At 35.9% G+C, this 26,779-nt stretch overlaps 3 protein-coding genes across 4 annotated transcripts in view; 1 reads left to right on the forward strand and 2 right to left on the reverse strand.

Annotated features, from left to right (window-relative positions):
• cryba2a (crystallin, beta A2a) overlaps window positions 1-648 on the forward strand; it is a 3,761-nt gene extending 3,113 nt beyond the window's left edge. The window contains exon 5 of the mRNA XM_048198492.1: window positions 103-648. Coding sequence (XP_048054449.1) covers window positions 103-250 — 148 coding nt within the window. The 3' untranslated portion in view covers window positions 251-648. The remainder of the gene's footprint in view (window positions 1-102) is intronic.
• A 12,247-nt stretch (window positions 649-12,895) lies between these two features.
• Window positions 12,896-14,972, reverse strand: cdk5r2a (cyclin-dependent kinase 5, regulatory subunit 2a (p39)). Its single transcript, XM_048200558.1, has one exon. The coding sequence runs from the start codon at window positions 14,451-14,453 to the stop codon at window positions 13,518-13,520; it is 936 nt and encodes a 311-aa protein (XP_048056515.1). The 5' UTR covers window positions 14,454-14,972; the 3' UTR covers window positions 12,896-13,517.
• A 1,348-nt stretch (window positions 14,973-16,320) lies between these two features.
• wnt6a (wingless-type MMTV integration site family, member 6a) lies at window positions 16,321-23,904 on the reverse strand. Of its 2 annotated transcripts, none has more exons than XM_048200560.1 (4): window positions 23,439-23,904; window positions 22,820-23,040; window positions 20,691-20,983; window positions 16,321-17,477 (listed from the first exon to the last, which is right to left on the reverse strand). In XM_048200560.1, exons 1-4 carry the CDS (start codon window positions 23,504-23,506, stop codon window positions 17,016-17,018), a joined length of 1,044 nt encoding a protein of 347 aa, XP_048056517.1. In that variant the 5' UTR covers window positions 23,507-23,904; the 3' UTR covers window positions 16,321-17,015. The 2 variants fall into 2 exon arrangements, with proteins under 2 accessions (XP_048056517.1, XP_048056516.1); XM_048200559.1 differs by having other exon boundaries at window positions 20,691-21,019; window positions 23,439-23,901.
• Window positions 23,905-26,779: the final 2,875 nt, after the last annotated feature.

The following is a 26,779-nucleotide window of genomic DNA, read 5'->3' on the forward strand; positions in this document are numbered from 1 at the left end:
AAGTCATCCTTACATTTCCCCCAATATAAGCAGTGTTTGTATTATTCTCTCTGCACACAGATTCATCTCAATAATAATATGTTCTTCTTCATCTCACGACAGCTGGGTGGGCTACCAGTTTCCAGGTTACCGTGGATACCAGTATATCTTTGAGAGAGACAGACGTCAGGGAGAATACAGGAACTATAATGAGTTCGGCACCCAGGCCCACAGCAATCAGATCCAATCAATCCGCAGAATTCAGCACTAAATCCGCCCCCACTCTTCTCCTATTGGCTACTGTGAATCAAGTGACAGCATGATATGAGTCAAAGTAGGCAATAAACGCTTTTCAAACTCCAGAAAAAAGAGTGTGCTTGTCGCCATTCCTTTAATTTATCAAACCCGTGCCATCGTTAAAAACTGGAGTGTCATTATTTTATAACAAATCAAGCAGCGTATAAGGCTATCCGAGCCTGTGTACTTATAAAGATTTAACATATTGTTAACAGCTTTTCAATTCAGATTAGAGATCTTTAGATTAGATTTTAGGTTTTATTTCATTTATTTTTATTTTATTTTTTTTTTTTTTTCTTAATGTCAGACATAGAATGTATATTGTTCTTGTCGGATTGTATTTTATTTTCAATAAACAAAAGCACGAGATGATGGCTGTTAGTGTTTCTACTGTGTGTTTTGCTGCTCAAAACGTTTATTTAGCTATTATGATGATTCAGGATTGGTTACTTGAATATAACATAAAAGCTGGTTTAAAACTCTTCATTATAAAATTAAGATAATTTTGAGAAATAAGTAGTTTATCGAGAGCTGTCCGCGGTGCTGATATCTTCTAGAGCAATTGTAAGACTAACAAAGCATTAATATTTGGGGGTCTGTTTACTGGAAAGGTGTTTTTTATTGGTTTCTAAACTTCTCAGAAGTTTCCATTGGATTTTCATCGAATTAAATTAAATATGAAAATTAAAAAGAATTAAGGAGATTATTAAAATGTAGTCAACACACATGACTGAAGTAGGCTACAGCAAAGCACAACAAAACACAATCGGTTACAAAGGTCTAGCAAATGTAGTATTTTGATTAGTGAGGCGCATTCAAATATCAGGAGACGATCATTGAGCGCCACCTGCTGGTTAGTGTAGACCACTATAATTTTAAAACGTTTATTAAAATGTGTATTTCTTTAAAAAAAAAATGTCTTTAAATAGATAAAAGAGTAAAAAAGAAATCTTATGATATTAAAATGTCTATCTGTGCATAACCTATAGGCTATTATTGATGTTTGTATTTTTATTTAGGAAATATACAAGCCTTAAAAAAATAAAAACATATAAAATACACAAACGTATGAAATGACTGCATTGTATGAATGAATAAAATACGACAAGCTAAAATATAAAAGAATATAAATATAAAAAGAAAAATAAATATAAAAGAAAATAAAGCAGAAAGCAAGTCTCTCATGTTGCCACATGATGGCGCCGTGGCTTTTTGAATAGAAATTTTGCATCAGTTTTAAAACAAATTAAATTTCAGCTGTAAAGCAGCTCTACATAATATAATGATGTCATTTTTCAGCTCAGTTCAATGCTGTTTTAATTCAGTTCAATGTGTTTATGTTGCAAAGCTCATCATTATGATGAAACGAGATCAATTCAGCTGTAAGCAGGGCTATTCAGCTTAAAGGATTAGTTCACTTTAAAATGAAAATTAGCCCAAGCTTTACTCTCCCTCAAGCCATCCTAGGTGTATATGACTTTCTTCTTTCTGATGAACACAATCGGAGATATATTAATAAATATCCTGATATATCTGAGCTTTATATCCTGAAGCATCCTGAAGAAAGCGTTTCCATCCACATCCATCATAAGCGTACTCCAGGGGGGTCGATAAAGACCTTCTGAAGCAAAGCGATGTGTTTGTGTAAAAAAATACCAACAAAGAAAGTATAACACCTCTTGCAGTTCAAAAAGCTTATGCTATGCCATACACCTTCCCTATTCAACTTACGGAAAAAGCTTCCTAAGTTCTTCCTAAGTTGAAGGTGGTCTGGCGGAAGCTTTACTTTTTACATCATAACTTGTTAAATATGGATTTTTTTTGCACAAATGTATCACTTCGCTTCAGAAGGACTCTATTAACCCTGTGTGGAATATGTTTGTGATGGATGGATGGATGCAATTTCTTGAGCTTCAAACTCATCAATCTCTATCACTGCCATTATAAAGCTCAGATGCGTCAGGATTTTTATTAATATACATAATTCTGATTGTGTTCATAAGAAAGAAGTAAGTCATATACATCTAGGATGGCTTGAGGGTGAGTAAAGCTTGGGCTAATTGTCATTTGAAAGTGAACTAATCCTTTAAATCTGTTCAGTCAGTTCAATAACAGTGTCAATATTGCAAAGTTATGTCATTATCCAGCTCAATTCAGTTTTGTTCATATTTAAAATTGTCAATGCAGTTAAATCAAAAATAATATTAATGAATATGGTTAAACCCTGAATTTAATAGAAAAAAAGCACAACAGTGATACCAATAAATTTCACTAGACATTATATATTGACATATGAATGGGTAAAAAAGGAAAACTCATTGACCTGGTGTAGACTTCATTGAATGAAGCACTTTATACAGTAGAGGTAACACAGCACCTGTTACTACGCTAATTATCCCAGTCATTACTCCAGTCTCTTCATCAGGAGAGTTTAATCAGGTGTAAACACCCTCTTACCACCAACCTATCATGCCTACAACCATCCCCAAAATCACACTGCTGTACATCCATCATTATCATTATATTTTCCCCACTCATGTTCTGTTCTGCGTTCTGAATAAATGTTTTTAATACAATGGTTTATATATATATATATATATATATATATTTGATTAAGGTGAGTCACTACAGGCAAAAACACTGTTTTTAGATGCATCTGTCAATTTTGAGATTTTGAGATTTTGTCTTTTCATAAAGTGTTTTTTCAGACTAGTGGAACGAAAACATTTTAAGCGTATCATTTAGAGCACTTTATCTATTTGCGTCTGTAGATTTCAATTCCAGTATATATCTTCAAGGCTGTTTTCTCAAAATGAGTTTTTTCTTCTACACTGAGTCAGAAATCTCCAGTTCAGCATCACTAACAAACACCAGACTTTACAGGTTTATTCCTGTCTATATTCTGAAGGTTTTTACAGAAGTGTTTGTTCTAGAGATGCACCGATACCGATACGATATTCTGCCGATACCGACAACGATACCGATACTTTTATACCTTCTTTTAAATTAATGATAATTAATTAATATTATTCATTATATTTTTAATTATTATATTTAGAAAGAAATGCAAATAAAAACTTTATTCTCTCCATTTCATCAACTTGTTTCAGAGTAACTGGTATCAGTTATAAACAAACACATTACTCAAATTAATAATAACACACATTAACTACATTCTGAAGATTAAATTAATATTTCTTAACTTTCTGAATGTTATTAATTCATATAATTACTATTAATATTGAACATAAAACTGGTTTCTTAGCATTTTCTTTACACAAAGCCCAAATTCAGTGCATTTCCCCATCCTCTTTTGATTGACAGGATATATCGGCCCTGACTATCGCCCGATAGCCAATAGTGTAAAATAAAATTTTCACCATTTTTTAGTAATAAAATGTTGAACAAAACCAGGAAAATTATTAATGAACAAACTAGTGATGCACCGATATCTCGGCCAATAATCAGCATCAGCCAATATATCAGTGCATCTCTAGTTTGTTCATAAATAATTTGCCTGGTTTTGTACAACATTTTATTACTAAAAAATGGTGAAAATTTTATTTTTTCTGGCATTTTTTTCTTGACAGTATTTTCTGATTTATGGAGTGATAAAAAGAGACATCTACAATGTATGCAAATTAGTGCATATTTAATTAGCTAACACATAATTTGCATATGTAAACATAGCATTTCAGAAAACTTGTAATACAAAAAATGTTTGCAATTCTTATTGTAATCAATCCACTGAGGAAGTATGGTGATATCTATTATTTAATTTTTTTTTACCCTATTCCTCTGATGTCTCACCTTAAATAAATATATACATATTTGATATATATAGTAACACACACACATACACCTCTCTCTCTCTCTCTCTCTCTCTCTCTCCATATATATATATATATATATATATATATATATATATATATATATATATAATAACATCTATAATGTTACAAATTATTTTCTATTCATCAAAGAATCCTGAAAAAATATTACTGTTTTCAATGTTTTCAACTATGATAATGATAATGTTTCTTGAGCAGCAAATTATCATATTAGAATGATTTCTGAAGGATCATGTGACACTGAAGACTAAGGTAATGATGTCATAAATTCAGCTTTGTCATCAATAATACAATTTAAAATATATTACAACAGTAAAGAGTTGTATTTTTTCTGTGTTTTACATCCATCATTATATTGTCCCCATTCATGTTCTCATGTTCCTTTCTGTGCTGTTCTGAACAGTACCAGACGTTCCTCCTTCTTCCCACTCCTTCCCAGCTGCCAGTCTCTCTCACTCTTTTTTCTGCCTCTGCTGTTACTGCCACTGCTGGCTGCCATGGCAACACTGATGTTCTAGAAGGTACAGGAAGTGATGACCCCACATGAAGCAGTCCTTTTTTGATGGTGTCAGTCTGTCATTCACTTTTCTGTCAAATACCAACTGACATTGGGCAATGGAGCAATAGTTATAATATAATATAATATAATATAATATAATATAATATAATATAATATAATATAATATAATATAATATAATATAATATAATATAATATAATATAATATAATATAATTTAGAGATTAAATTTATTATATTTAAAAAGTGCATCCTTTTTATATATCTCCCAAAAATAGCGGTCCAAAAAAGATATGAAGTATGAAATACCTGTCTGTCCTCCTTATATCATAACATAAAGCCTCATGGTACAGCTATACTCTTACATAACCCTGTAAATTTTGACATATGAAATAATAGTCTTTTCTTTTTTTCTTTTTCTTTCTTTTTTTTTTTTTAATGGAACCATTTGTTGCACTTTAAGGCAAATAAAATAAAATAAAATAAAATAAAATAAAATAAAATAAAATAAAATAAAATAAAATAAAATAAAATAAAATAAAATAAAATAAAATAAAATAAAAATAATTGATATTTTATAAATACATAATAATTTTAAATAAATAATTTTATTTATAATATTTATATGACCTAAATGTAAGATTAAATTCTGATAATATAATGTAATATAACTCAACGAGATCTTTATAACAGTATAGCAGACTACTAAATATCACTTTTTGCTTTATATCTTCCAGTAATATGTCTTAGTAAGATAATATTTAAATGTTTATTTATTTATTTATTTATTTATCAAATCTCTGTAGTTTTTATTGTGGGGGGCAAAACATATAATGTAATGCAATACAATGACGATTGAGAGATCATATTACAAATTAACGTTCCTCAAAAGCCTGATGATCATATTTGATACTCACATTTTGGCATGAAAAATAATGTATGGATAGTCAAATAAACCTTAGTTGCTTCAGTCCAGTAAGTGTTCATCTTGAAATATTACTAATAAAAGTTGTTTGAAGATTTCACAGCAAAAAGACATGTGTTTGTAGAATTATATAGTATACTGCCTTATGAATTATCAATCAGACGACAGAAGGCATGTAGTAGATTGTGTGCAACAGGTTTTGATCATTTAGAGGCCTTAGAAATGTGTGTATCGGTTTGATAGGCTTTAGGGTTAAAGACTGGTCTATTTCTGTAACCTTATAAAACCTTTTAACAAGCTGAACTCCAGTGAAACTCACACACATGTAACACTGCTCTGCCCTGACTCGCCCTGAACACACAAGCTGAATCCTGAAGGTGCTGAATGAGCTTATATTCAGGGCTTATATAATCATATCTCTCAGCTCTGAGACTTTATTCATAATTGTGCCAGGTGGGTGGAACAAGCTTAATCCCCATTGAGTCTCACTGTGAGATGATCAGGAATGTTATGCTGCGCTCTGAAAGGCCAAGGAAGAGCAAAACGCATGGATATTGTCATTTGCCATGAGGGGAAAGGGATGTAATGGTTTAAAACTGGCGCAAGAAATAAGACTTAGATGTGCCAGGTGAGAGACAACAAACTGTCATTGCAGGTTTGAAGTGAAAAAATGTGCAATGTTCGGTATCACTGATATGATCAATGTTACTACACCTACCAAAAGCTTCCAAAGCTGATCTGTAATGATAACTATTGATTGAAGTCGGTCTTCTGATCTGATTCTCATTATCATTCATGTTTGGATGAAATCATCAGAGCTTCATTGATGACTCCCCCCTCACATTATCTAATCATTGTGTGGGCGACTTGTTTTTGTTTGAAGTCCTTGGCAAAGTTTCACGAATGTTGTCAAGGGATGAAAATTACTGTTGCAAAGAAAAAGAGTTTGAAGAATACATCACTGCATCAGTGTTTATTTACATGAACCATTGTATCATAACAATATGTTGTTAATAAAAGCTTGCAAATAAATCACTGTCAAACAGAGGAATAGATCTCAGCACAACTGAACTCATATATATATTATATATAAGGCACAAAGTATTTATAGGATACAAATACTTTAGCTAAAGTAATATGTTTTACATAATGTCTGAGTTAATACTTATTCAAAACAGTCACTTTAGCCAAGTTTGTACTATTTTTTGTTTATTTTGATATAGACAAAAATAAAAATAAGAATTTATTTTTGTTCAATAAATATACTGTCATTAAAATAGGTTCATGTTAAAAATGCAGAAACAAACATATTTTAAAAAGTAAATATTCTGAATAAATCATAGTTTTAAATATGATGGTTTCATTATAAATATGGTGATTATGTGGTGATTAAGGTGGATATCCAAATTAATATATGATGGAGAAGTCAGCCAGCTGTTTATTATCTTGTTAATTATTGTGCCTTTTGCCCCAACAGTAGGGGCGCTTTTTACCTCAAATATCATACTTTTACTTTTACATAATCTTTTGTTACTGAAAATATGTTGCTTTAATTACCTTGAACAAAACTGAAAATCATTATCAAGACCTTTGTCTCAAAATATATATAATCAATGATTTTATCAATTCTCTACATAAATCATTTGCTACATAAATCTACCACATTTTTTAAAACATTAAATATTAGATCAAATTAGAGCAGAATCAACTTTGCTTTGCTGTCCGCAATTGCATCAAGGATCAGCCAAATTTCCACGTGCATCAACAAAAGAGGTTATTAAGAAAGGTGCTGAGCTGAAATTTTGTGCCATCTAGTGGTTTAAAAGATAATAAAGTCAAGTGCGCCTTTTACCCCAGTGCCTCTTTATATATATGATATAAAGGGGCTAAAGGCGCACAGGGGTAAAAGGCGCATTTTACTTATATATGTGACCCTGGACCACAAAACCAGTCATAAGTCGCACAGGTATATTTGTAGCGATAGCCAACAATACATTGTATGGGTCAAAATGATCAATTTCCTACTGTAAATATATCAAAAAATGTATTTTTGTGAGTGGATATGCATTGCTAAGGACTTCATTTGGACAACTTTAAAGGTGATTTTCTCAATATTTCGATTTTTTTGCACCCTCAGTTTCCAGATTTTCAAATATTGTCCTATTCTATCAAACCATACATCAATAGAAAGCTTATTTATTCAGCTTTCAGATGATGTATAAATCTCAATTTCAAAAAATTGACCTGTATGACTGGCTTTGTGGTCCAGGGTCACAAATATCAAATAAAAATCCTTTTGAACTTTATATTCATCGAATAAATCTGAAAAAACTATCATGGTTTACACAAACTATTAAGCAGAACAATTGTTCTTAACAAGACTAGAGTACTGGCTGCTGAAAATTCAGATTTGCTATCAATAATACATTTTAAAATATATTATAATACAAAAAAAGTTGTAATAATATTTTACAATATTACTGTTTTTTTACTGAATTTTGATCACATTAATGCAGTCTGGGTGAACATGAGAGATTTCTTCCAAAACATCAAAAAAATCTCTGGTTATAATTTATTTCCAATTAAAGGACCCACAAAGTCATTCCGTATCTTCCATACTTTGTGGGGTCTTCTGGACACACACACACACACACACACACACACACACACACACACACACACACACACACACACACACACTTGTACATCTATCTTTGTGAGGATATTCATTGACAATCTCCAGCTCCTTACCCTAATCATACCCATCACAACTAAGTGCCTAACCTGAACCCTTATCCTAAACTGACTCGTTACCTAACTATAACCTGATCCCTAAAACCAAGTCTTGACCCTCAAACAGGACTTTAAACGGCTCTCAGAAAGTGTGGACGGGCTAAAATGTCCTCACTTGACTCTGTTTGTCCTCGCTCTGATGGTCTAAAACTCAAACCACTCCTCACAAAGATAGTTCACACACACACATACACACACACACACACACAATAATCTGTATATGTATATATATATATATATATATATATATATATATATATATATATATATATATATACACACATATTTTTTTATTTCATACAATTGAATTGCATAGGAGTAAAACTGTTTATGTCTTGACCAATTAGTTATTTTCATCCATACTTGCTGTGGATTATGTCTTCTGAATTCAGCTGAGTGTCTCAGAGGGGCTGTAACTGTAACTGTACAGGGACAATACAATAATCTTATAACCAAGATTAGCCCATACCAATATAGCCTGTGGTACAGAAAGACATAAGCCCCACGTGAGTAAAGTACAGAGATAAACAAACTATTGCTCATGCTGATGACAAAATGAAATAAACAGATATGATGGATATGATTCTTATCAATCAATGTTTTATATGAATTCATTCTGTCGGTGTGTTTTTGAAGTTTACCTGTCTTGATAGAAAGAGAAAATCATCCTGACCTCTTCACAAAATGAAAACAACATTGTAGGTCCAGAAAAATTCAGTTTGAAGTTGCTTATATTTTAAATTAGTTGTTATGCTTCAGAAGTTATCATTGCATACTTCGACTAATGTACCAATTTAACATTTAATGTGCTTTAATTTGCTGAATGTTGCCACTCTAAAAAATGCTGGGTTAAAACCATCCCAAATTGGGTTGAAAATGGGTTAAATGTTTGCCCAACCTGCTGGATAGTTTTATTTAACCCAACTATTGTTTAACAAGAACTATATGGCTTAAAATGAACCCAAAATAGGTTGGAAACAAATGTTTATTGTTTAATTATTATTCATTGAATATATTAATAAATGTTACTTTCCAACACTTTGGGTTCATTTTAAGCAAGAAATACAGTAATTTTAAAACAATAGTTGAGTTAAATAAAACTACCCAGCAGATTGGGCAAACATTTAACCCAACGGCTGGGTTAAAACAACCCAATCACTGAGTTTGTCCATTTTCAAGCCAACTTGGGTTGTTTTTAACCCAGCATTTTTTGCGAGGAACATTAAACCAAAACAAATAAGCTTTTTTAACCTTTAGTTTAATAAAATTGTCTCTCTGACAAAAAACTAGTATTATATAATAACTTGTAGGTAAGTAAAACTGCATCCATTTATTTTGTGTTTCAGTGGAATCATGAATGCCTGAAGAATATATCTGTCTCTTGTTGTCTCTCTCTGAAATCACTATATTACTCAGGCTGCTTTACATATAACCTACGGAAATAATCCCACATTCCCACAAAAGGTTTGACAGTCATCTCTAGTAAAAAACGCAGTGATTGGGTTGTTTTAACCCAGCGGTTGGGTTAAATGTTTGCCCAACCTGCTGGATAGTTTTATTTAACTCAACTATTGTTTAAAAATTACTATATGGCTGACTTAAAATAACCCAGAGGCAACTAGAGGCAACAATAATAATCAAAAGGTGAACATTTATTAATAAGCAATTTAATAAATGTTTGTTGTTTAATTATTATTCATTGAGCATATTAATAAATGTTACTTTCCAACACTTTGGGTTCATTTTAAGCAAGCAATACAGTAATTTTTAAACAATAGTTGAGTTAAATAAAAATGGCCAGCAAGTTGTGTCAAAGATTTACCTGCTGGGATAAAACAACCCAATTGCTGGGTTTGTCCATTTTCAACCCAACTTGGTTTGTTTTTAACCCAACATTTTTTTTTTTGCAAGGAACATTAAACCAAAACAAATAAGCTTTAGTTTAATAAATTGTCTCTCTGACAAAAACTATCATAAGTATGAAAACTTGCAGGTAAGTAAAACTGCATCCATTTATTTTGTGTTTCAGTGGAATCATGAATGCCTGAAGAATATATCTGTCTCTTGTTGTCTCTCTTTGAATTCACTATATTACTCAGGCTGCTTTACATATAACCTACGGAAATAATCCCACATTCCCACAAAAGGTTTGACAGTCATCTCTAGTAAAAATAGAAAGCCGAAAGAAATATTGTAAATTATTAATTGTCTGCCTCATCCTTTCTGTGGTCCCTACATCTTGCTTCCTGCTGCTGGCGTTTCCACGGCAACCGCATTCCTGCAGCTGCATCCATCTGTGGCTGCGGCTCCATCAGACACTTACATAAACCCCTTATTTAACAAGAATCATCTTCACACTGAAGGTTCATTCAAGAATAATGCCTAATTCATGCTTGCTGCTGCATTGTATATCGCTTTAAGGGCTCATTAACATTCATGTCTGACTCTGCAACCTCTCCTGCTCCACTCTCAGGAACATTGATTGAATATAGAAGCATCTGTACATCCGTGCATATCAGTATTATATAGATATTTTAGACGTTTACGGACACTGTGTTGTATCTAGCCTAATAATTTGACTCCGGTTTCATATTTAGGGACAGCTATTGTACGAGATACAGCTTTTCTCATCCCACGCGTTTGATCTGCATCAGACCCTTTACTAATATAGCCGTTGCCATAGAGACGGAGCGGAATGCGCCCGCTGAATTCCTGTGGCCGGTTCTGCAGCCTTCCGTCACAATGACACTTCTATCAGACTGCACCAAAATCCAGCCAATCAAATGTTCGAACTCCCGAACCACGTGTTTTATTCACAAATTCTGGGGTTCTCTCATTTCAAACCAGCTGCTTCTTACTCGCTCAATGACTCATGCACCCCTGAGGCCATTTTCACACCGAAGACGTTTCTCTTGAGGACTACCTGTACCTATAGGAGAAAGTCAACGGTGTCAGCATTATATATATATATATATATATATATACACACACACACACAGTCAAACCAAAAATTATTCAGACACTAGATAAGTTGTTTTATATTTGTATGGGTGCATGCAGGACACTATAGTTCATTTATGGAAGTGAGGATAGCAAAATAAAGTAAGCTGACAAACTATAGTGAATAAACTGTAATAATGAATGAAAGGATCAAGGTGTCTAAATAAATTTTGGTATATAATATATAATTTTGATATATTTATATATATTTGTACCAATTTACCATTTAATGTGCTTTAATTTGCTGAATTTTAACTTTAAAAAATGCTGGGTTAAAAACAACCCAAGTTGGGTTGAAAATGGACAAACTCAGCGATTGGGTTGTTTTTTACCCAGTAAATGTTTGCCCAACATGCTGGGTTGTTTTATTTAACCCTATTGTTTAATAGGTATTGGTGACTTAAAATAACCCAAAATAGGTTGAAAATTAAAAATCAGACACATAATTAATAGGTCAAATTCAAAGGTGAACATTTATTAATAAGCAATTTAATAAATGTTTGTTTAATTATTATTCATTAAACCTATTTTGGGTTAATTTTAAGTGAGCAATACAGTAATCTTTAAACAATAGTTGGGTTAAAAATACTCATCAGGTTAGGTCAAACATTTAACCCAACCCCTGGGTTAAAACAACCAAATCCCTGGGTTTCTCCATTTTTAACCCAACATGGGTTGTTTTTAACCCAGCATTTTTTAGAGAGGAGGTGAGGAACATCAAACCAAAATAAATAAGCGTTTTTTAACCTTTAGTTTAATATAATCCTGATTTAATACTATTATATATAATCCCGACTTTTATCCGATTCTAATTCAAATCAATGAAATGAATGCATTTTAAACTAATAATTTTATTACTGAGGAAATCAAATCATACATGACGTCTGGAAGTCTGATGTTTTCAATGGTTTGTACCGCAAGAGCAAGTAGAATATTGATTTTTAATTTACTGTAACCTCTGAAACATGATATGTGAGAGTCGTGTCGAGGTTTGTACGATAATCGACCAAGTTCAAGGTCCCCCTATATTTAATAGTAACAGAAGTAGAAACATTTAACCTAGAAGCGAAACTCAAGGCTAGTTTCAGCACCACGGATAGCAACCCCTCATGAATAAAAAAGGGCCCGATACATATTTATACACAAAACTTAATCACGAACACCTGATTAAATGCAGGTGTTTGTTGTCCAGACTCAAAATAAAGCAGCTATACATACTGAAAAGGTGAATTCAGGGACTGGGTTTATGCTGTTACAGCACGCGCTCTTTATCCGACTGATTATCTCCATCAAGCACATGCAGTGATTCTCCCGCACAGGAATGACGTATACCCTAAACACTGTTGCTCGCTTTTATGCATGATTCAAATTCAACCAGTGGTCGAGTTTTGTTGAAAATGCTGAAATCACTCTTTCGTCTCCACGCGATCTTGTCAATGTCAGCAAAACCTTGATCATTTATGCTCGCATTAAAAACGCACGACTTCAATCACGTCCCCTTTTCACCATCAAAACAATAAAGAAGCGGGCAGAGAGTCTGGGGGGTATTTGTATTCATATATTTTCAAATATACAATATAAAACATTACGTTTTATACTATGACAATTGGCACATATGACTGTAGAGAATCGTTTTGTTGTAAAACAGTACATTCAGATAGACAGCATCAGGCGCCACAGGAGACAGGAGGAGAGTGTCTGTTGCAGGCCAGCACCCCGTGACAACACCGTTTCTGAAACTAATAGAAAAATAAGACCCCAGCACTGAAGCTAATAATTTACATCTCTCGGCACCAACACCTCGTTGTTGTTGTTGTTGTTGTTGTTGTTAATATTATTATAATTTTCTTCTTCTTCTTCTTCTTCAAAAACCACAATGATGATACGAGTAGAATTCTTTAAGCATGCATTAAGTAGTAAACTATGAAGAAACCCCAGATCGCGCTCGTGACATTCACTGGGTCATGAAGGTTGTATTTTACACATGTGATAACGTAAACCCCCTCTCACTGAGGTGAGGCGAAATCCGTTTCCATAAACCAGCAGTAGCAGAGCGCAACACTCTTCCACCTTCAGCAGTCGGGCCTTACATTCATTGCACCCTCGAAGGAAGGGTGTGGAGAGGTATCAGAGAGCTTCTCTCTCCTTTCAACACTTAGCGGTCCAGATTATTAGCATTATTACTCCATCTTCCGTTCGTATCGTTTGAGCCCCCCTCGTTCTTGAGGTCCTGGAAGACCTCAGTGAAGAAGTGCGGGTCGGAGTTGATCTGCAGCATTTTGGCACTCATTTTATCAATGATCCGCAGGGAGCGCTCCCAGAACACCTCCTTGTTGGTCTCCACCAGGAAGGGCTTGAGCGGGTACGAGATCTCGTTGCCCATGTAAGAGTAGGCCAGGTACAGGCAGGTGAGAAAGGTGGCCTGCAGCTCGTACTCGCTGGAGATATCCTCGGTCACCGCCTCGCGGCAGAGCAGGTAGACGAACACCAAGTTGGCAGGAGTGATGAAACCCTGGTCTTGCCAGCCTTGGATGAGCAGCGAGCGGTCGACATTTCGGAACCACAGGATGATCTCGTTCTGGCTCAGCTCTTTGAGTTTGTAGCACCTCCTGCACATGAACTCGCTCAGGCAGCGCAGGAGCTCTCCTGTGGAGGCTTGCACGATGACCCGTCTCGGGGAGATGATGGAGCGGCTGCTCGGCTGCCGCTGGACCGAGAGCAGCTGCTTTCCATTCTGGGACGCGTTCTGGGTTTGATTGGATCGAAGGCTTTTGTCCGGTACTGTAGGGACGGGCACTGCAAGAGGTCCAGACTTCGTCTTGCGCTCAGAGCCCGATTGGGACTTTTTGAGATTCTCGGTGTTTAGCTGGTCCACCGGGTTACTGGTGTGAGAAACGGGTGGGTTCGGGTTCACTTTCTTGGCACTCTTCTTCTTGGCCGAGGCAGCGACTAGCCGCTTCCACGTCAGAGCTGATATGAGCACCGAATGGCGCTTGAGGCTCTTCTCCGTCTTGCCGCTAGCTCCATCCGTCTTCTCATCCAGAATCCCTCCTTTTCTGGAAGTGGGAGAAATAGAGAGCACCGTGCCCATCTTTTCCACTGACGACCAACACCCACCACCGGCCCTTCGGAATGCGCTGTCTCGCCTTGACTGCCTCGGGGAGGTGCGGATTCAGAGTCACAGGTTCACGTCCATTTATGTTTCGCGTGACCACTGGGTATACAGTGGGGAGAAAGCAGCTGTTGACTTGATTAGGTTAGCGTACCTATGTGATAATCGATGCTCGCTTCGGTCACACACACGCGCGCGCTCCGCCACTCCTTCTGCATCCCACTGCGCGCGCAGCCTCAGACAGCGGGAGCAATGGGCAGGACTTGTAATGTGTAGCCGGGCAAAAAAACTAAAGGTACAGACCTGTAAACCGGGATAAGCCTCCCTCATCTGCCAATCCTGATTCGACGTGAAAGGACTGATGTCTGGTTTCACCAACCAGAGAAGCTTTGCTCGCATCTTATATATGAGCCTGTATGTGGGTTAGACAGTCTTTTTCCAGATTTCTATTTTTATACAAGGGGGTACAGATCTGGATTTCTGGATTTTTACCAACAATGCTTCACGATTACGTGTGTAAACGTGCAAGGTGACAAACACAGACACACAAATCGATTCCCTAACTATGTCTCACAGCTAGCTAAAAGAAGAAATGGAAGAATAATACGTTGTAGTTTTTCTTAATTGTGTATTTTTTGATTGACACTGTCACTTCAAAAGGGTTTATATCATTCATACTTTTTAAATAGGTATAGATACCACAACACAAATAAAGGGTCATTTTAACCCCTATAGTGGTACAGGTGCATTACTTACAGTAGCCTCAGACATTTTAGCAGCTTATATGCTCCACCTTGTGGACATTCATTTGTAAAACACAGAGTCTTATAACATTAGCCCACTATTATGTTTAGAGTTGCACTGTAAAATATGGTAAACCTGCAATTGCTACCCAACACTCTAAAAAATGCTGAGTTAAAAAAAAAAAAAACAAGTTGGGTTGAAAATGGACAAAACAAGTGGTTGGGTTAAATGTTTGACCAACCTGCTGGGTAGTTTTATTTAACTCAACTATTATTTAAAAATTACTGTATTTCTTGCTTAAAATGAACCCAAAGTATGTTGGAAATTAACATTTATTAATATGTTTAATGAATAATAATTAAACAATAAACATTTATTACATTGCTTATTAATAAATGTTCACCTTTTGATTATTATTGTTGCCTCTAGTAATTATGTGTCAGATTTTTAATTTCTAACCTATTTTGGGTTCATTTTAAGACAGACATATAGTGATTTATAAACAATAGTTGGATTAAATAACACTATAATTATGTTAAATAAAATTTTTGATTGGAATAAAATCAATTAAATGGTTAATTACTCACCCTCATGTCATTCCACACCCATAAGACCTTCGTTCATCTTCAGAACACAAATTAGGATATTTTTTATAAAATCCAATGGCTCAGTGAGGCCTCCATTGACAGCAAGATAATTAACACTTTTAATGCCCAGAAAGCTACTAAAGACGTATTTAAAACAGTTCATGTGACTACAGTGGTTCAACCTTAATGTGTATTAATGTTACTTTATTCAACAATATCTAGTGATGGGCAATTTCAAAACACTGCTTCATGAAGCTTTATGAATCTTTTGTTTCGAATCAGTGGTTCGGAGCATGTATCAAACTGCCAAAGTCATGTGATTTCAGTAAACGAGGCTTCGTTACATCATAAATATTTCGAAACGTTTCGAAATTTCAATGGTTTGCATGACTTTGGCAGTTTGATTCATGCTCCAAACCACTGATTCGAAACAAAAGATTCATAAAGTTTCATGAAGCATGAAGAATTATCTTGCTGTCAATGGAGGCCTCACTGAGCCATGTGTTTTTATCAAAAATATCTTAATTTGTGTTCTGAAAAGGTCTTACGGGTGTGGAACAATATGAGGGTGAGTAATTAATGACAGAATTTTCATTTTTGGGTGAACTAACCACATGGAGCACATTTTTTTAGGTTACCATTTTTTCAGTGTCTTGCAACAAACATAAGCAGGTAATTAAAAGCATGTACAGGTACAAAGGAAAATGTAAAATAATAACCAACAAAATCTAAATCAGTCGGGTACTGACTGTATCTTTAGGTTTGCCAGACAAACGCATCAGTCAGGGATTCAGCACCATGGACAGTACTGATATTGGTTCATTTTCAAATACCAAAGAAAATGGCCACATGAGAGCTTTGATTTGGCCAAAGTGCATCACAGGATGTTTTTGTCTCAAGTTTCAAGCTCATCAGTCTATTCCCAGGTGGTGTTCTGAAAACACTTGATTTCTATATACACTCATTTCTCTTAATAAAGTACCAGCAGGTGGCAGCACAACATATGTTTGTTTATATGTCACAAGCCAGACTCCCACCTGACTTATAGATATTGCTCAGTCTTGTTTGCAATAACCAGTGGACCATCAAAAAAAGCACTTGTTTTCACAAGTCACTGCGTCCTTCTGCACAGAAGATGCTCCTCTGCAGACAGGAGAGAAAATAGCTCAAAAACATCACAGATGCAATTCTGTTTTATAGCTCCTCGACTTCACAAGCAGAGGCTGACGTCCTTTCTCACAGAACATCTCTGGCACTGAACCTCACAGCACCAGTGAAACCGACACAGACAGTTTTCCTCATGTTCCAGTGTGTAGTCTGCAAATCCTTTACCACAGCACAGGCTGTCACAGCCTCCCGGCCCCGTCTCTGTGCTGTTACACACACGACCCTGTGTGCCTTCTGTACCAGTCCTTTGATTGGCCTGACAGAAATCAGGTGACTCAGCTGAATAGATGAGGACATTTGCATCCAGAGGAGGGGCATCCGGATCGATGGGGACAAGCGATTTCCCATCATTCCCACCCATCACGCGAACGGCCGTATGGAAGCTCTGCATGAGATAGTCACCGACCTGACGGAAGAGAGGCATCTTCCTCCAGCAGCTGCGAAGTGTGCAGGAACCAGAAAGGCCATGACATTTACACTCTGTTCGCATCTGTATCCGTATGGCCTGAACACACATAAGACAAGACAGAAAAGTGATAAATGAGACAATATGCTTTCTTTCTTCATATGTGCATGTCATCCAGTCTCTTAAGTCACCATAAAATCAAAACTGACAATTATTTGTTTTGTATGGAATATTGCAGTATTTATAATAAGTGATTTATCCGTGGACATCTTTGTTTTTTAAATTCATGTGTCCTCATAACCTTTAATTAACAAAGATTGCAGCGACATCTCTTCTCTGTTTTTTCTGGTGCGAGGGCGGGGCAACCTGTCACTCACATGACATCACAGCAATGGTAAACGACGATCCTATCAATTCCCGATGGACAAAATCAAGTCGTGTCCGACATTTTTTCTTGTTCGAGCAGCAGATATACATCACAATAGGGCAGAAAAGAAAATGGCAACTTCTGTTTCATGCCAAAGTATGATCAGACATGTTTAGTTAATGGTCAAGCCACATTTATTTATATAGCGCTTTATACAATACAGATTGTTTCAAAGCAGCTTTACAGTAATAAACAGAAAAAAATAACAAAATTCCTCAATTATGAAACAAATTCAATTTCAGCTGTAAAGCAGCACTACAAAAGACAATAGTGTCCTTATTCAACTCAATTTAGTTTAATGTTGATTCCGTTTAGTTAAAAAGTGAAACGTGTATTTTTATATTGGTCTAATCGAAAATCGTGGTCGATGTAATATAAGTCTCTGGTGTACCCAGAATGTGTCTGTGAAGTTTCCCCACAGATCATTTATTATAGCTTGTCAAATTTGCCCCTATTTGGGTGTGAGCAAAAACATGCTGTTTTTGTGTGTGTCCCTTTAAATGCAAATGAGCTGAAGAGGGCGGAGCTTTAACAGCTCAACAACAACAAAGCTGGAGAATCTCACGCAGCCAAAATGAGGATTGTCAGTAATGGTGTTCAGCCTTACATTGTTCAAACCGGAGTCGACACTGATGGAGAGACTCAGGAAGAAGTTACAACTTTTAGAATGAAACTGGACGTTTCTGAATGGTTAGTGGATACATTTATGTAGTTGCTGTGGAGTTGATTTGTCCTTTACCTGTTTGTCAAACAGAGCCATACACACCAGGCTAATGTTTATGATTGATATCAAATGCTGTGAATGGTCTAATATTTTTTCAAAAATATCGCTTGGACAGAAATGCTCCTTTTTTAGCGATCAAGCTTGCCAGAGTCAACTTGCAGTCTATCCAAGCTAACGAGACTCTAAATAATGCTCTGTGCTCGTCTGTGCAGCCAACAACAGAACAGTTAGCATGCTTTGCTCCAACATTTGCCATGGCGATTATTTTGATTAAAGATTATGGGGGTACATGAATTAAAAACAATAATAATAATAACTATGATGTCCAGGGATAAATCATTTGTAATAAATACTGCAGTATTCCATAAAAATATTAATTGATTTCATGATGACAGAGTAAACATTGCAGTTGCTGAGAGAGTGACTGTAAATACTGACACATTTTTCTGCTGTAGTCCATATCTCACTCTAAAGAATAATGTGTTGGCTCAACAACAAACTTATCGCAACAGTTTGCATCAATTTTTTTGAGTTATGACAACTTTGAGTGAATTTACGTTCAACCAACAAGCTACATTGAGTTAGAGGAACTTAATAATTTGTAGCATAAACACAATTTTTTAAAGTTGATTACTAAAAAAATTAAGTCGCTCCAACTACCAGAGTTGTAGTCCTGGAACCAATTAATCTGATCTATTTCAGTTCAAATCAACAGCTCTCATAGCACATGCTAACATAACTTATTTAACATGTATATTTAATGAACAAGTAAGATATTACTCGTCACTGGCATTAGCGCTGTATCTACTCTTCAGCACAATGGTAACCACAAAAACTTCAACATTACAGAAAGTCAATCATAACAGCATTAAACACTAACAGGTCTTTCCCTTCACTAAAAACAAATAAATTAACATTTATTTATTCTCCTTATCCAGTCCTATGTAAAGCATGCTGGGAACTGGAAATCCACTGCCTAATTTCCGAAGTTATCTAGACAATTTCATTAAAGGGTTAGTTCACCCAAAAATGAAAATTCTGTCATTTATTACTCACCCTCATGCCGTTCCACACCCGTAAGACCTTCGTTAATCTTCTGAATGCAAATTAAGATATTTTAGTTGAAACCCGATGGCTCAGTGAGGCCTGCATTGAGGCCTCTCTCAAGATCCATTAATGTACTAAAAACATATTTAAATCGGTTCATGTGAGTACAGTGGTTCAATATTATTATAAAGCGACGAGAATATTTTTGGTGCGCCAAAAAAACAAAATAACGACTTATAAAGTGATGGCCGATTTCAAAACACTGCTTCAGGAAGCTTCGGAGCATAAATGAATCAGCGTGTCGAATCAGCGGTTCGGAGCGCCAGAGTCACGTGATTTCAGCAGTTTGGCGGTTTGACACGTGATCCAAATCATGATTCGATACACCGATTCATTATGCTCCGAAGCTTCCTGAAGCAGTGTTTTGAAATCGGCCATCACTAAATAAGTCATTATTTTGTTTTTTGGCACACCAAAAATATTCTCGTCGCTTTATAATATTAATATTGAACCACTGTACTCACATGAACTGATTTAAATATGTTTTTAGTACATTAATGGATCTTGAGAGAGGAAATGTCATTGCTGGCTATGCAGACCTCACTGAGCCATCGGATTTAATCAAAAATATCTCAATTTGTGTTCTGAAGATTAACGAAGGTTTTACGGGTGTGGAACGGCATGAGGGTGAGTAATAAATGACAGAATTTTCATTTTTTGGGTGAACTAACCCTTTAAGTTACTACAACTTAATTAAAAAAAAAAAAGCCAATTAATGCAGAAATTTGAGTTTAAATTACAGACGATATTAATTTGATGTAATGATCAACATTAATATGTCAACAGAACACTACAAAATAATGTTTGCAACTTAAAAGATTTAGTTAAAACAATAAATTAGAATTTTTAACTTGCAACCATGCATTTATTTAAGTTGTGGAAACAGGTCCCCTGAATTACTTTATAGAGTGCTCTATCTTTAGTTTTTATTATCTATTAGTATTTTTCTTTTTTATTAAAGCAAATTGGGAATACAAAAATTACATTTACTACGATCTCCCATGTACCATGCTATCCTTTCGTATTCCATCCAAAGCAAGAAATGTAACCGTACCAGTCTTCCTGCCTCATTGTTGTGCAGGTCAATAAGGGTCCTGATGTCACTCTTGCCTTTTCTCTGCCTGATATCCATGAACTGACGAGACTTCTCGTTGCCAAAGTCCACATCATCTCCACAGCCCCCCCATTCCCAGCGGCCATTTTGTACAGGTGAAGCCTGGATAGGTACCTCCTCCTCCGCCGGGGAGTCATGGTGAGTTTGAGAGGAGCTCTGAAGGGTCACACAGCCGCACTGTGGCAGCGCCCCCTGGCTGCAGGCTTGTGTCACCGCATGCAGCACCCCAGCAGCTGTGATAGCATACACAAATGCAGTTTCCCGGATATCTAGAGAACAGTTCATAGAGCCTTAACTCAATAAGGAAGAATCTACAGTTTGTCTAAACACAAATTCTTACATGACCATCTGAAAAGTGTCTGATCATGGTATACGCTTGATTATGATCTCTATCTAAACTCCTGTTTTAGAGTAACAGCCCATCCCACTTCTAAGATCACTTAAAATCTAAGGAAATGCCACATTAACAATAACTCATTTAGCAGATTCACATTCCTCACACATCTCTGTTGTCTAGACCTGCCTCAATACACCTTCAACTGCCAAAAGAGCATTTTTCCCCTTAGTGTAAAGGAGACGCACTCACTTCTTGGTATCAAATTTACATGTAAACAAGTCAAACTTATAAACTGATGAGCTTTGGCAATCGGCATGTAATGTTTGGATTTAAAAAAGTTTAATCTTCATCTCAGTCTCATTTAGAAATATGCACTACAAGGTCCAAGATACTAATAAAAGCATTAGCTCTGTTCTGTGTCAGGTAACCATTTTCATGGTCAAATTAACATAGTACAATCATGCCCTCTAATGGCCATGTGGCTAACTACATGTTGTTAATGAAGAGAGCCATCATTGCCAGAATCCCAACCACAATTTTACAATCTGAAAGAAATTAAAATTCCTTTCAAATGTACAAACATGCCATATAGAACTCAGCAATGACTAAGTAATCAATCAACTCTGCACAAGCATTATTTGACATGTCGAAAAGTCCCAGCCCCCCCTAAAAAAACTCTTTCTTTCTGGGGAAAAAATGATTTGATTACAGGGAAATTACTGTGCTTTTTGCTCAAAACTACATTTTCAACCCAATGGGGATTTGAAATGATGTTCTGGGGAATTATGAGGCATTATGAGGCAAAAAAAGGAATTCCTGTTATGCAACTGATAAACACAAACAGATGCACTAGATATGGAACATGCTTTGCTGAACAAGGTCATTGCTAATCAGTTAAAGGGTTAGTTTACCCAAAAATGAAAATTTTGTCATTTACTACTCACCCTCATGTGGTTCCACACCCGTAAGACCTTCATTCATCTTCAGAATACAAATTAAGATATTTTTGTTAAAATCCGAGAGCTCTCTGACTGTACAGCAATATAATTAACACTTTCAAGGTCCAGAAAGGTACTAAAGACGTAATTAAAACAGTGGATGTGACTGCAGTGTTTCAACCTTAATGTTATGAAGCGATGAGAATACTTTTTGCACACAAAAAATAAAACAAAAACAACAACTTTATTCAACAATCTCTTCTCTTCCCTGTGATTATCCTCATGCAGGTGACACAGTAAGCACAGTGAAGGCTTCCGAATGCTGACTCAGTATTGGCCAAAGCTGGTCACGTGATCAGCACGATGCATGCATGTGATGCTGATGCAAGAGCCAGCCAATAATGAGTCGGCGTTCTGACGTAGAACCTGGGAGCGTTGGATGTAAACAACGTATGAGAATGACACAGAAGAGAAGATATTGTTGAATAAAGTCGTTATTTCGGTTTTAACAATGTCTTTAGTACCTTTCAGGACCTTGAAAGTGTTGATTATATTTCTGTCTAAGGAGGAGACAGAGAGCTCTCAAATTTCATCAAAAATATCTTAATTTGTGTTCCGAAGATGAATAAAGGTCTTATGGGTGTGGAACGACATATGGGTGAGTAATAAATGACAGAATTTTAATTTTTAGGTGAACTAACCCTTTAAGAGGTCTGACTGCATCTATTTCATCGTCATTTTTGAGTTCCAAATGTATATATATATCATGAGGAGCTTTTTTATTCGTTCCTCACCTTGTTGCAGGATCTTGGCCAGGTTCCTGCTCTGGCTGGTGCAGTTCCAGCGACGGTTGTGGAACTGATGTTGGCATTCACGAATGCCCATCCGGGCACCTTTTGCCACTTCTTGAATGATCTCAGGCTGAGACTGGCACAGGTCGGCATGTTTGCTTCCCAGCGTTCTAGTCCTACGGCAGATACTATTGGGATCCATCACTAAAGGGTTGCCATCCACCCTGTGTGCAAAAGAAATCATAAATACATCAATTTCCACGCAAAGACACACATCCACACAAAAGACATATTAGTATTTGAGTGTCTTCTCCAACTAAATTTTGTTTTATTTTTCCTGATAAACTTTTTCTCTCCTCCCTCCTTTCATCCTTCAAGTCATGACCCACCCACCCAAAGTTAACCATTAACAAACCAGTTTTTTCACATCTTTCATTGCCTCTTGTTATTTAAAAAGGCCTGTTGAACCTGAATGCAAAGTCATAAATTCTTCCGTTTGTTGGCGTAGCCTAATCAACTTTACCAAACTGCCTCAAAACAAAATTTCTTGTTGCATTGGCTTCCAGAGAACTTATTTATGCAGTTCAATGAGATCAAGAATATTAACATGCAGAAATCTTACCTTCGTTGCAGAGTCGTATTGAGGATAATAAGGAACAAGAGGACGTGTTTTTGCATTGAGAGCATCATCCAGGGATTTAAATCCACAAACGGGTCAAATCTACCTGAAACTGTCCCAACGATGTGTCCTTGGCGAATCTTTGAACTGGCATCATATCCAGCAATGCTCGTGCACGATTAAAACTAAGCGAAGACTCTATGATGCGCTAAAAAGTAGGGGCACGAGGACAAATAACTCAGTAACCCAGTAAAAAAAGATATTCCTCTTCTTTAGTGGGGCATCGCATAAGCAAGTTTTCAGTGCGCGTTCACCGAGTAGTTCTCTCTTCTGAGCAGCGCGTCTATCGTATCTTATTAACATCTATTGGCACGCGCGCATTCCACCTCTGTTGACGTAGCGTCAGAAAAATCCCTGTCAAGTCAAGAAGTTCAAGAGTTTGTAAACAAACGGTGCAGAAACCCTACATGACACTCATTTGGTTGATGTAAACCCGCACAGCCCTTATTTGTTTTGGAAACAGAAATGATTCACATGGATTTATGTCAAGCAGAAAAACTCGTCTCGTTTTGTTTTCTTCTATTTCTCGTTTTCATCAGGCTTTAAATTTAAATTAGTGTTATGATGTCCAGCTGTCGTTTTTGATATGTTTTTCATAAAGTGTTCTCTCGCATGTGTTGACCTTGGCAGTCATCTTGGCCCTACAGCTATATCAGTATCTTGTGTTATCAGCCAGAATTTGTCTGTTAGAACATTTCCAGGCCAAACAGAATGGATTTTAAACGTCCATGCCAAATCTTCCCATCAAATTTGAGGAGCAGAGAAAAACTAAAATTGACTTTCATTGCTTTATCATCTTGTTTATAATATCAAACTCAGATAAAACTCTTTTTATTAGACTTCTAATCTGAGGGCAACGTTGGGATGGATTGAGAAGCCTTTTATGGACATTGATATTTTCTTGCATCTTTCCTTTTTTATTTATTTATTTTGCTAGATGAAAATGACAGCATAGTAATTAGTTGTAGTGCTTGAGTTCACACACACCCACACACACACACACACACACACACACAAAAAAAGGGACACTTAAGTTTAGAAATCCATACTTATGATTTCTAAAATTGCACACATGACTTTTCTAAAAATATTTAATTATGAAATTTTATACAATATTAAAAAAAAAAAAACAGAAAAGACACATTAAAAATGCTATCTTTTTAAAGTTTTTGCACATTTTCAGTTACAATAACCAACTTTATTGTACATTTATTGTTTATGATATTCATATGCATTTACGTAAAATCCCTAACCTATAATCTTCTATGGACACAGCCTGCTCTTGGTATCAGGAAGGAAACCCATAATAAAAGGCTCTGTCAATATGGCTTTTCCTGCGAATAACACTGGGTGCGTTGAAGAGGCCGAAGCCTCTGCGATCATGTGATCTGGGCTTTCCGAGGGAGGCGGTGGCATAGCGACATTATTTAGTAAACTCTGCCATACATTCCTTGCGTTAGACAGTAAACAGCCTCAGTGTTCAGATGAAAACTGGAGCTGTGAATGAACAATGCCTGGCTCAGGGCCTCATACACTACGATGGCTTACTGTGAATAAGACAACTGTGGGTCTGGACAATCATCTGCGTCCACTCTGAACGGTCTTTGACCTTCAAATCAACCCTTATGGCTTTATTCATTGTACTTTTTTGGATGAACAAGTGGATATTTGACTGAATAAAAGTTTCATAAATGAGTTATACTGCTTTTCAGTCGGTCCACTGAACCTCAAGGTGGAATTTAGATCTTCACATTTATTTCAACATTTCAACGTTCCATTTTATCATTTTGCAAACATGAATGGAACGTTCATTTTGAATGTTTTCAAAAGTCACATTCCCATAATGCTTGCAAAATGATAAAATGGAATGTTCATGTTATGGAATGTTCACATAACCAAGAAAAATGGGTAACATTTTATTCTGATAGTCGCATTTAGACATTCTACTAACTGCGACTGCATGTCACCCAGTCAACTCTCTGCTTAATATCTGATAACACTTTATTTTGGTGCTCCCCAACAGACATTCTACTTTGCAATTACATGTTAACTTTTTCTACTAACCTAAGGATCTATAGCTAATATACTCTAATAAGAGAGTTCACATGTAGTTGCAAAGTTATTTATAGTTAGTAGAATATCTAAAGTGGATTATCGAAATAAAGTGTAATAGAAGACATTTAACGTTTTGAATGTTCAGAGAACAGTCAGAAACAATGTTTTCATAACTGAATGGGAATGTTAGCAAAATGAATATATTTTTGTTTGCTGAATTTCAGCATGTGTCTGTGTTCATATTATGGCTTTAAACTGTGTTTCAAAACATAAATGCATGTTTACAAATGGCACTCAAAAAGCACATCTTACTCCTAAAAGTAATTTCTGGGGCATTTGAAGGCACTCATTTTAATGAATTACTGCCACCTAGTGGAAGAAATAGACTTCTGCATGATCACTGTGATTTTGCAAAGCAAGACATGTTCCTGAATCAACATATTTTACTTGAATATACTTGAACAACATTCCTGTCTGAAAGGGTTCTTCTAACCATATCTTTACACCTAAACCTAACCCTACTCAAGAGTTATCCCTAAAATCAGATAGGTGAATAACACTGATGTAGAAGCACCTAAACCGGAAGCACTGTCTGCCGCAAGCTAGTTATTTGAATTTATAAAGTTTTAAATATGGATATTTTTCTTACAAAAAAGCATTTCTTTGCTTCAGAAGGCCTTTATTAACCCCCTGTAGTCATATGGATTACTTTTTTTATGGATGTATGCATTATTTTTGGCTTCAAAACGCAGCCCCCATTCACAGCAATTATAAATCTTGGATGACTTAAAATATTTTACATATATCTTTGATTGTGTTCGTCTGAATGAAGATGAGTAAATCATGGGATAACTTTCATTTTTGGGTGAACTATCCCTTTAAGTTGTTCCTTACTAAAGGCACTTTATTACACTCCCAAAGTAATGCTTAGCTCTGGGAGAACACTTCATGCTCTGCTTCATCTGCAGAAAGTAAAACCGTAACAAACCCAACCCATTGTCTGAATATTCACTGTGTTTTAACAACCACATACAAAGAAAGAAATGTTTTCTCTTTAACAAGCGTGGGACAAGAAAGACAGCGGCACCGCTCTGGAGAATCCACTGTGTTCTTCAGCTGTAGCTGCAGGCATCAGTGTAAGGAACAGATGTGATGCTCCAGGGGAGGAGAGAATGACAGAGAAACAAGATCTGAGCTGTGTTTTGTGTATATTGCACCATGTCTGTGCA

This window comes from Megalobrama amblycephala, linkage group LG8 (assembly GCF_018812025.1).
Source record: "Megalobrama amblycephala isolate DHTTF-2021 linkage group LG8, ASM1881202v1, whole genome shotgun sequence".
Classification (NCBI taxonomy): Eukaryota; Metazoa; Chordata; class Actinopteri; order Cypriniformes; family Xenocyprididae; genus Megalobrama; species Megalobrama amblycephala.

Excerpts from the sequence above, each read along its gene's own strand:
- cdk5r2a (XM_048200558.1), bottom strand. The coding sequence starts at position 14,453 with ATGGGCACGGTGCTCTCTATTTCTCCCACTTCCAGAAAAGGAGGGATT.
- wnt6a (XM_048200559.1), bottom strand. The coding sequence starts at position 23,506 with ATGATGCTCTCAATGCAAAAACACGTCCTCTTGTTCCTTATTATCCTC. Across the intron at positions 21,020-22,819 it reads GGCCAAGATCCTGCAACAAG|ATATCCGGGAAACTGCATTT; the intron begins GTGAGGAACGAA and ends ACTGTTCTCTAG. Across the intron at positions 17,478-20,690 it reads ACAATGAGGCAGGAAGACTG|GCCATACGGATACAGATGCG; the intron begins GTACGGTTACAT and ends ATGTGTGTTCAG.